Source organism: Gadus macrocephalus, chromosome 11, assembly GCF_031168955.1.
Source record: "Gadus macrocephalus chromosome 11, ASM3116895v1".
Classification (NCBI taxonomy): Eukaryota; Metazoa; Chordata; class Actinopteri; order Gadiformes; family Gadidae; genus Gadus; species Gadus macrocephalus.
In genome coordinates, this window is record NC_082392.1 from 24,845,072 (window position 1) to 24,856,695 (window position 11,624).

General features: G+C 45.0%; 1 protein-coding gene across 2 annotated transcripts in view; it reads right to left on the minus strand.

Annotated features, from left to right (window-relative positions):
• notch1b (notch receptor 1b) overlaps positions 1-11,624 on the minus strand; it is a 58,790-nt gene that overhangs the window by 19,649 nt on the left and 27,517 nt on the right. For both annotated transcript variants that reach the window (XM_060064529.1, XM_060064528.1), the window contains exons 10-20: positions 11,134-11,247; positions 10,417-10,650; positions 10,049-10,159; positions 6,738-6,930; positions 6,276-6,421; positions 5,961-6,074; positions 5,051-5,170; positions 4,644-4,796; positions 3,732-3,960; positions 1,967-2,168; positions 2-155 (exon numbers count right to left, since the gene is read on the minus strand). In XM_060064529.1, the coding sequence (XP_059920512.1) occupies positions 2-155; positions 1,967-2,168; positions 3,732-3,960; positions 4,644-4,796; positions 5,051-5,170; positions 5,961-6,074; positions 6,276-6,421; positions 6,738-6,930; positions 10,049-10,159; positions 10,417-10,650; positions 11,134-11,247 (1,770 nt within the window). The remainder of the gene's footprint in view (position 1; positions 156-1,966; positions 2,169-3,731; positions 3,961-4,643; positions 4,797-5,050; positions 5,171-5,960; positions 6,075-6,275; positions 6,422-6,737; positions 6,931-10,048; positions 10,160-10,416; positions 10,651-11,133; positions 11,248-11,624) is intronic.

Below are 11,624 nucleotides of genomic sequence, written 5' to 3' on the forward strand. Positions count from 1 at the left end.
CCTCTCTGCTTGGCCGCCACCTCACAGGAAACACTGGGCACGTCGCAGTACAGGCCGGTCCAGCCCGTCTTGCACTGACAGCGGTACGATGTCCCGGTCTGCCAGCAGCTGCCTCCGTTCTTACAGGGCGACGACACACACCACCGCACCAGGTTCTACACACACACACACACACACACACACACACACACACACACACACACACACACACACACACACACACACACACACACACACACACACACACACACACACACACACACAGACATTATGTTATTGCTCAATGTGGATGTCAGCCAGTAAAAAGTTGACTTTGTGGTGGGAAAATTATTCCACTTAATACATATTAACAATCGAAACTATGTGAATGATGTAATCCTTATGGGTCATATTTTAACACTTTTCAATTCAACATTTAAATTTCTTGTCCACAAACAATAATAATCTTTATAATAATGAATTCCATTTATAAAGCACTTTTAAAAGCCCTCAAAGTGCTTTACATAGTGAGTGTCTAGGAGAGTGTTGAGGGGAGGATATATCTACTATTAGTACTATACTACTAACGGGGGGCCTAAATCCAGCGATCTGATTGGTTCCTAACTGTTGTATATGAGCGTATACATAACTGCTATGACGCCCGATCATTTTGTGAAAGTTTGCATATCACTCCGCGCCTGGAAGTAGAAACAGTTACAAAGTAAAACATATGTTGGAAGATGGAGAGGGTGTAAATGTTGTTACTCCGGGAGTGAGCAAGGCGATGGAGAGACTAACGAAAGCTTAGGCACACGGCGAGTGAACTGCTCCATAGGATAAATTGCCGGCGAACCGCTCTAGCCGAGCCTTCTCTCGGAGGGACGCTAAAGTGTGTTGCATAGCGACCGTCGTGCATTTTGAAGGCAGCCAGGAGGGACTACTTTTTTGTATTCTTTAATAAAACGGCTACTTTGACTTTCTTGGTTTCTTTTTAAATGTAGTGTGTCTATGACTTTCGTTTCGCCATAATTATAACCGTTGTATAAAAGCAATAGATCACTTCAGTCAGTGGTATGTGCTCATTATACCACTGTGAAGGGGGTCGCCGGCCCTCCGCTGCACGTCGGGGCCGGACAACAGTGGTATAATGAGCACATACCACAGCCTGTCGTGATCTATTGCTTAAGTGACCAGCAGCTGGTTGCACCAGCAGAACGTAAGGTCCCACTTAGGCTACATTGAACGTAAATCACCCAAACGTTCCGACTTTACATTCTACAAAAAAAATAGCAGTTGCACCAAGCAGATAGTTTCAACGTAACACTAAGTTATAACTTATATTTTACACCTCCCCTCTAGCTGGTGTAAGTTCCATACTAACGATAAAGAACCGTTAAAAGAAAAAAACGTAAAAAGATTTCAACACTAACGCAGGGTAAAGATGGCTATTCGTTTTGAGCAATGGGAAGAGGAGTTTCAACGCGGTTTGCGCCGGGAACGGATGTCCGTGACCATATCGATCAATTTCTTTATTATGATGATGTTGAATTATATGCGCGATTTCGGTTTTGCCGGGCGGAATATTATATTTATTTATTTATTATGAAATCCGCCATCAAATAGCTTAACCTCACGCCTATACCGTCCAAGCAAATTTTAGAGAATAAATGACTGAAACTGTTTTGTTTGCATTTGGGTGCTAACGCGTCTTCACTCGGATAGAAACTTGCCGGTATTTCCTGTTTACATTGTTAGCTGTCAATGATTGGCTTGAAATTATCTAAACGTCATTAAAAGCGACACTGGTACAATTTATGCACTACAAGTAACGTTACAACTTAAGTTATGGTGGTGAAACCAACATTTAGAAGACCTTTAGTTTGACACTAGCTACGTCGAGCGTAGGGTTAAGGCGGACTTTACACCCAAACTTATGATCGGCTTTACGTTCTGCTGGTGCAACCGACTGCAGAGGAGGAGGGGCTACCTGACAGTTGAGCCCGTTGTAACCATGGGGACAGGTGCACTTGTAGGTGCCATAGCTGTCCTGGCAGGTTCCTCCATTCAGGCAGGGCCTGGAGTCACACTCATTGATGTCGTGCTGGCAGTAGCTGCCGGTGAAGCCCGGAGGACACAAGCAGGTGAAGGTGTTGATGCCGTCCACGCAGGTACCCCCGTTGAAGCAGGAGCTACACCGGGGAGACGGGGAGGAGGTGAGTTAAAAGTGGACAGATCCAGCCAAACATCTTTCTCAAAAACAGCATCTTCCCCACTGCGATATGGAAGCTGAACTGACAACATCTTCTTTCATCATTATGACAACTACATTTCCAAAAGAATACACTGCACATCATAAAGTTATGATCTATTTCACACCAAAGGAGGGCAGAACAAGTGAACAACCCTTAGTTGTTAACCGTGGTGAAGCTGGGCAGTGCTTACCATGATGACCGATAACACTCTGGGCCCTATCTTGCATCCGGCGCAATTGACTTAATCACTGGCGCATGTGTCGTTGCTAGTTTGCAACTGCCGCAGAGCGTTCTTTTTCCTCCTGCGCCACGCGTCGGTAAATTAGGGAATGCACCCCATGGGCCGTTCGGCGAAAGGAGGAGGTGTGTTCTGGCGCAAACGTTCCCTGGTGCTATTTTGCAGTTTCAGACACCACTTGCGCCACAAACCAGGAAATACCTGGTTTAAAGTCAGTGGCGCGTTGTTCAGATGCTATTTTAAGGGCGCATGCATAATGTTGCTTGTGCACCTCGCGCATACACTTTGCTTCTCTCATTGAGTCATATACCTAGCCACACATTCTTGGTAAATTATTTGGGAAAGAACAGCTGATACAGCGGTAATAAGTTGTACTTTTAAATCAATGCATCTGCAAACACCGCACAGAAAACACATATTTTCTGGACACAGACATTGTGTACATGCCCATAACTTTTAGGATTGATGAGTATTTGATTGTGAGAAAACATTGTTTTACCGCGAGTGAGTGTTCAAAAGAATGAATATTTAAATGATGTTTAAACACACGCAAACTAAACACGTAACGCATAATACAGTCCATGGCAATGTATATTAACGGGGGGAAACATATTAGGAACACAAGTCGATAACGATAATGCATACAATACTGATAAGAAACGATGTTTATAATGCATTGCGTATATCATTAAATAGAACCACAGTTACCGCACATCATATGTTATATCATATAAGTTTTCTTTGCCGAAATTTATTTGAGGACTCAGTATTTCTGAAGTTGTGGAAGAAAACCTTATTCCATGTGTGAATTAGGCCATATTATTTGGCCATAAACTGAGCCATTTGAAGTTTGAAATTCATGTGCATCTGTCTCATGGGAGACTGCAGACGCGCTGTCAAAATATGAACTTGGTTTATTGCACGTTACGCCCAAACCACACCTACGGGTAATTAGGCTACTTCAGACCAACCCTTTTTAGATATGCGCCAGGCGCTAGAGTAATTTTTTCGCGCCGGTAAACTAGCGACATCGCCGTAGAACCGCCCACAAAGCTACTTGCGCTTGGTGCTTCTCACTTGCGTTTCAGACCGTTAAAATAGGGCCCTCTGTATCAGCTTCACTATAGACCAACAACACAGATTTATAGTTGTTGAAAGACTTGTAGAATTACAACTTGTTCAAGATGTTTACTTTGCTCCAGTATGGATCTTGAACCACACTCCAAAATGGCAGATGATGAACACAACAAGATGTCTGGTACCTCTCTGTGCAGTCGGGGGTGTTGTTCTCGCAGTTGATCCCGCTGAATCCCAATGGGCAGGTACAGGTGTAGCTGTTAACACAGTCGGTGCAGTTGGCTCCGTTCTTGCACGGGTTGCTCTCACACTCGTTGGTGTCCTGCGCACACTTGATGCCCCTGAAGCCTGGCAGGCAGGTGCACAGGAAGCCGTTGACCTCATCCCGACAGAGGCCTCCGTTGCTGCAGGGGTCTGGGAGAGAAGGAAATGAGTTTAGCGTCCACTGTGTCTTCCTCTGGAGCTGATGCTTGCAGCCTAGCGTTGTTGCCCCCTGGGTGGAGGAAACCACTCAGATTCTCCACCTTGAAGCTGCATTCAAAGCTCATACCATCTAATGACCCGGGTGACACTGACCTCTCGAGGCACGTCCAATCAGATCACAGCTCATTTGACTGTCCAGGACCGACAGATCTAAATGACAACTACCATCTTAATTTCTGAACCTTTTTTTCGAGGCCAAACCGCTGAACTCCCATCTGTTGTTTGGCTCATAACACCAAACCAAAAATCCAGCCCACTCTGTGTGGACCACTTCAGGCCTTAACTAGGCTCAAAACCTGGCTTTCACACATAGGAGCTGAGACCAGCAGGTAGCTTAATCTTTAGTCTATTAAAGATATTGAGTAATATTGATAATCTTATCCTATATAAAGTGATCTCAAATTTGACCAGACTGAAGGGAATATATAAGTTAAGCCTTATATGAAACTTTTTAAATGTTGTTAGATTAAACGTCTCAGTGCAGCTGGTTAAGTCCCATCCATGGAAACTAAGTGTAGTCAGAGAGTCGGGCACGGCCCTAATTTACGACGACAGAACCCCCCTCCCGTCAGCTGAAAGTTCTTTGCCGGTTGAGGCAGTAATATAAAACCTACTGGGCCTGCACTCGTCCACGTCGGTCTGGCAGTTGCGTCCGTTGTAGCCTGGTGTGCAATCGCAGCGGTAGGTCCCCATGGTGTTGTGGCACGCGGCGGCATTGCGACAGGGGCTTTTCACACACTCGTCGATGTCCATCTCACACGACTGACCTGAAAGAGGTAGAGTGTGCAGAAATGAATTCAAACGTCTTTCCTCAAACGTTGACACACTACTTGATGGAAGCATTTTGGAAATGTGTGTTTTAGTAGTTTTTTGTTTCTTTTGGGTTACCTTATAACCCTTTGACTCAAGAAAAAAGAAGTGTTCCCATGTGAATACAATCATTACAAGATAGTTTGAAAAGTTACAAGGTCTGGCGGGTGAGTGATGTAACATCATGAAAGTGTGGTCGGTGCGTCTTTACCCTGCCACCCCTCGGGACACACACACGAGTAGCTCTCGTAATCCTCAGACTCCTTGCAGACACCAGCATTTTTACACGGCTTCTGACCGCAGGGGGCCAGCAGAGTCTCACAGTTTTCTCCTGCAAGACACACACACACACACACACACACACACACACACACACACACACACACACACACACACACACACACACACACACACACACACACACACAACACACACACAATATAACTATGCAAGCTCTACAAAAAAAGATGAACCCAATATTTGTTTTCCACTGTTGAGGAAGTCATGAGGTAACCAAAAAACAGTGCTTAAATTTTTCCAATCAGTGCTATCAGAGGTCTCTGTACATGCTAGGGACACACACAAACGCTCCATATCTCTTTGCACAACACACAGCTCTTTCAGGAAGTCTGCTCCGGCTTCCTGCCATTGTCAACCCATTTGCTTTTCTGTGAGACAGGAAGTGCCCAAACAGGATATGTGTCAAACTCCCGTTCCTTCTCCCAGTCACAAGTAAAAAACTTTAATACTGGGAAAGCTGGACGTTTTTGTGTTGAATTAAATCAAAAAGGTTTAGCCCCTGAGGCGCTCCAACATGATCTGTTCGCAATGATAGCAGCATAACCCACCAGAGAGGGGTTATTGTCTTTCTCTGGTTATCAGTGATACCTGACATTAAACAGAGGCCAGCAGCCGCGGGGCAGGGGGCCAGAGGGGCAGGGGCCATAGAGACCCCAGGAAGTCATGCAGCTGAACTTTAATCAAGAGCAACGTCTACCAGCGCACGCTTTTCCTCTCGGCTCGCAAACACAGAACCAACCAGAGGCCTGGGAAGTGTCCCCCCCCTCCCGGCCAAGCGGACATAACAAGAACGTCCAATACTTGTCCTAATATTTCCCTACCGGTGTACGGTAGGACGCAGATGCACTTGTAGCCTGCGACGTCATCGATGCAGGTGCCCTGGTTCAGGCAGGGGTTGGACGCACACTCATTGATGTTGGTCTGGCAGCTGGGTCCTTTGGGTCCACACAGACACACACACAAGCACAGGCGTGTTGGTACTACTGATGAATACAATGATAATACGATATTAAAGAGTCAAATTATTCAATGTACTGCATTTGGTGCAAGTACGCACATGCACGTAAACACACTTACACACACACACACACACACACACTTACACACACACACAAACACACACACACAGGTCTCACCGGTGAAGCCCATGAGGCAGGTGCAGATGTAGCCGCTGGTCATGTCTTTGCAGGCCCCTCCGTTCATACAAGGGTTGGACTCACACTCGTTGGTGTTGAAGTCACAGTTCTTCCCACTCCAGCCAGAGTCACAAAGACACTTGTAACTGAGGATGACAATGGTACGGAAAGCAAATTTTCATTCAGGCATTTGTTTATATGTCAGCTCTGTAAATTTGCATGCAATTCCTGCTAACTAATGTGTATACTAATTAAATCCTAAAAGCTATGCTTGCCTCATATAAATTGTGAATAACTCTTTATTCTACTACAACTAATAGTAGTACTACTATACTTTACTAATTATACTTTTTTACTAATTATAGTAAAAAAGATTATAATCATAAAAATAAATCAACGTGATATTAAGGTGAACGGGACGAGTCTGAGAGGCTCTCCCCCCCGGTGGACGGGTCCACTCACCCATTGATCTTGTCGCCACAGCGGCCGTGGATACAAGGGCTGCTCAGACACTCGTTGATCTGCGAGGAGCAGGTATCGTCGTGGTAACCCTCCGGGCACACACATGTGAAGCTGTTGATGCCGTCAATGCAGGTGCCGCCGCTGTGGCACGGATTGATGGCGCACTCATCCACATTGATGTTGCACATGGTGTCTGAGGAGCATTACGGACAAACGTTACTGCTGACCCCTAACACGACCCACATCTTCACCACCACTGTGTTCGCGTGGCTTTCTAACATCAGGAGAATTACAACTGGCACAGCGCAAGAGAGCCAATGTGAATATCAGAAATATTAGCATGATACATTTGGCATGGAAATAGTTGTTCTTCTAGAATAACTTCCTGTGTCCAAATGAATACCCTGGAGCACTAGGCTTCATCAAGTAGAAAAACTCATTAAACTCTATTCAGTTGATTGCAACAGATATCAAAAGTTCAACGTCAACTGACACATTAGCAACAGAGGGCTGAGTTTGATTCTGGGTTCTCTGTAAACGGATCCATTTTCAGAAAGATTGTGGTGAGTTTGAGTGGCCCTTCGTCGGCCCCTTAAAGCCTTGTCTCCATTCAACCAGAAGAGACGAGAGGAGAGACGAGGGGAGAGGACGGCTCCTAACCTCTTAAAGGATCAACTTTCAGGATATTTTAGGCAATCCTTTCTCTTGATGAACTCCCTGGTGTCTCGATTTGTGGTGTGTGTGTGTGTGTGTGTGTGTGTGTGTGTGTGTGTGTGTGTGTGTGTGTGTGTGTGTGTGTGTGTGTGTGTGTGTGTGTGTGTGTGTGTGTGTGTGTGTGTGTGTGTGTTTGTGTGTGTGTGTGTGTGTGTGTGTGTGTGTGTGTGAGTCAGTGTGTGTGTGTGTGTATGTATGTGTGTATACAGGAGGGCAGCTTGTGTCCTAACAGTGGCAGGTCAGGACAGGGAGGGGCAGGAAAGTGACAACGGGCGAGGCCCAGAGGAGTGTGCTGCTCACTCGCCAGCCATCTGTCCCCCACCACCCATCATCTCTCCCCACGCCTCCATCTCTCTGTCCTGCCTCCACACCTCATCTCTTCCCCCTGCTCCCCTTCCCCCCTTCAAGAGGAAAAAGTAGACGAAGACCAGAATCAGATTCTACTTTCTGAGAAGGTAGTGTAGAAATGAGAAAGAAACAGAAAAACAGGCTGAGACAGAGAGAGAGAGCGAGAGCGAGAGCGAGAGCGAGACAGAGACAGAGACAGAGACAGAGACAGAGACAGAGACAGAGAGGGACGGAGACAGAGAAAGATAGACAGAGAGAGAGACAGAGAAACGGAGAGAGAGAGACACAGAGAGATAAAACGTTTTTACACTGCCAAATATGCCCGTCTTATGCCCGCCTTTTTCCCGGCATGGTCTGCGCATTTTCACTGACCGAGGTAATATTCCGGCCAGAGTTCACATCGTGATCGCATTGACGTAAATGCGATTAGACGGCTCCGCGGTTCAAGGGTAGAGGTGGTGTCTTTAAAACAGAGACAGTGCAGCGATATCAACATGAGTAGTTCTAAGTGGAGAGACGGTGAAATCCGCGAGTTGCTGATCATGTGAGAGAAGGTGATGCAGTCGCATTAAACAAAGCCGGGGAAAGATGGTGCGATCTACGAGAAAGACACAGAGGTACTTTCCTTACGAGGCTTTTGTCGGGGTAAAAATAAGTGGTCAGTAAAATAAAGAATATGCTGGTGTTTTTGCACTTGTAAATATTTACAGTTTTTCTCAGTCGCTTTGGTTCATTTCTCAGATCAGAATTGAAATTCTCAAAACTACCTGTTCAATCTTCACATCAGTGTGTCACTTGTGCACATGAAAAAAACAGTTTCTCATTTATTTGAACACGTTGCAAATGCTTTGGTACATCCATGCACATGATTATGTACAATTCTCTGCTCTTTCCTACATTATCAATTGCTTATGTCTTGTTGATCAAAATGTATTGTAATGGTCTCTATGGAATAGTCTCACCCCCACAACATTTAGGTATCAGTTCATTGCATAAGTCTTTACATGCAAAATGGTTGAACAAGTTGTCATAATATGTCAAGCATATTTCTATACATTTCTATACACTGGCATTAGACTCTTTTTTTTGTTCTTTTTTCTAAATCTGTCCTGAATTGGTCAATTGCTACCAGGTGAATCTTGACTTTCTCTAAAGAAGGGAAATGTGTGAAGTGTTAGATCAACCAACGATCAACCAATAGCTCAAAGGTGCATCTCCTGAACCATGAACTGGCAAGTATACATATAGCTGGAGCACAACACAATGTTACAGTAAATTGTCTGAGAATTTGAGGCCCAACAGACAGGAACGTCAGGAGTTGTAGGATGACTGCACTGTAATTCCGACAGCAATGCATGTACAGTTTACCCTAAGGAGATTTTCCTATGATCACATTTCTAGCAATGACATGGTCTGTCAACAAATTACAGTACAAACAGTCAAAGCGTAAATGTGAATCTTGTCCAGTCTCTTGCAATCAATCTCCCACATACACTAAGGTGTAACTTACAATTTACAATAATGTCTACAAAACTTTAGCCATAGTTTACATCAGAACATCCCTCCTGAGTACACTGTTATATTGACAACATGACTAAGCAATTTGACTGTCTTATACGTAGACAATGACACAAGGACTTGTCATTCTGATGGCACTGACATGTTCATTGAAACAGATATTTACTTTTGAGAGATGAACTAAGGATTTTGAGCAAGAGACTGGCTTTTGCAGGTCATCCATGGTGTTTTGCTATTTGAACACATTGTTTTGAGAAATGCACTAACTGCTTTGCAAATTTAAATTCTGATCTGAGAAATGTACCAAAGCAACTGAGAAAAACTGTAAACACATTTTTTGTATACTCATTCTTTCATGCGAGTCTCTTGAATCATAAAAAAATAAAAACATTTGTAGTATGCAAATTAGACCGAGGGGGATTTGACCCCCTCGGTTTTACACAGGCAAGACAGTGAAATTGCCGGGCGTGCCATTGTAAAAATGCCTAAAGAGAGCCACAGCCAGATACAGAGAGAGAGAGAGAGACAGAGACAGAGACAGAGACAGAGACAGAGACAGACAGACAGACAGACAGACAGACAGACAGACAGACAGACAGACAGACAGACAGACAGACAGACAGACAGACAGACAGACAGACAGAGAGAGAGGGGGGCCATTGCAGCAGAGGCCAACAGTTGAATTCTGCCAGGTTTAAACCTCTCTGGATGTTACAGGGTCAGTCACCCACCAGTGTAGCCGGGCTCACAGGCACACTCATAGCCGTTGATCTTGTCGATGCAGGTCCCCGAGTCACAGGGATTGCTTTTGCAGTCGTCTATGTTCACCTCACAGTTGACTCCTGTGAAGAGATCCGGACAAGCAGGCAACACATGAACTCAATGGTTTTCAATGTGAGTTGTGTCATCATGTGTGTGTTTGTAGGTCTGCACGTTATGTCATATTTTTCATTTGGGCCTATAAGTATTGTTGAGTTTTTGTTGGTTTGTTGTTCATGTGACTTATGTATTTGTGTGTGCAGCATACATGTACGTGCATGTCTGCATATGATTGTGTGAGCATAGCGCTGTGAGCTTCATAGACATAGCGGCCACTTACCCGTGGTGCCCTCGGGACAGTTGCACATATAGGCGTTCTCCCTGTCCTGGCAGGTGCCTCCGTTCCGGCAGGGCTGGCTCAGGCACTCGTTGATGTTGCTGTCACACACGCGGCCCGTGTAGCCGGGAAGACAGTTGCAGGTGTAGGTGGCAAGACCGTCCTGACAGGTGCCATAGTGGCAAGGCCCCGAGAAGCACTCGTCGATGTCCGTCTCGCAGTGCCTCCCGCTGTAACCTGGAGGATCAACCACATGCTTGGTTTCTGTATCTTCTCAAACCAAGATCACGTCTGTTTAAAGCTGCACTATGTCACTTCTCTACTGAAGCTGTTTACTCTATTAAAGAAACATCTAAGCTAAGATGTTTCTCGAGGATAAAACACATGCCATCCGTGAGTCAACCCAAAATAAGTTATTAGTTATCAGAGGATGATAACGCTATATCTGCATCTACAACTCAAGCCACTAGAGGCCACTACTGGGAAAACGCACAACATGCAGGTTTTAAGATCCGAAAAAAACTGGGAAGGTTTGACGCAAAGATTATTTTCTAACTATTAAGGGGTATGAATATTTGTTAAAAAACTTGTGATAAATGCTATGAATCAGATCAATGGTATTTTATCATTTTTTCAATGGGATTAATGTGAGTACTTCTACCTCTTCAAATAAGGTGCGAAAACATTTTGTTTCCCATTTTGCCGCTCTCTTCTCGTTACCTTCAGTGCACTCGCAGGTATAGCGGTTGGGCCCATCGCTGCAGCGGGCGCCGTTCTGACACGGCGTACTGGCACACTCATCCACGTCGTTCTGGCACACGTTCCCAGTAAAACCTGTTCACAGAAAAGGTTTGGATCGACTGGTGTGACTTCAGTATCAAGAGTTAGGGTTAGGGTTTGATGGCCTGCCAGTATACAGGTGTGGGTTTGTCTAGGAAATGGCAAGTTTGTGTGTGTGTGTGTGTGTGTGTGTGTGTGTGTGTGTGTGTGTGTGTGTGTGTGTGTGTGTGTGTGTGTGTGTGTGTGTGTGTGTTTGTTTTTGTGTTTGTGTCATATCCAGGAATCTCGTCAGTGTGGGTGACGCATGTTAATTAACAACTGCATCACGAGTTCCATTTTCCCTTTCACTCTTTTCAGCTCTAAATATAGAACACACATATGTGTTGTGTGTGTGGGAGTGCGCTCGCGCATGTGTATGTGTTCTCAGAGGG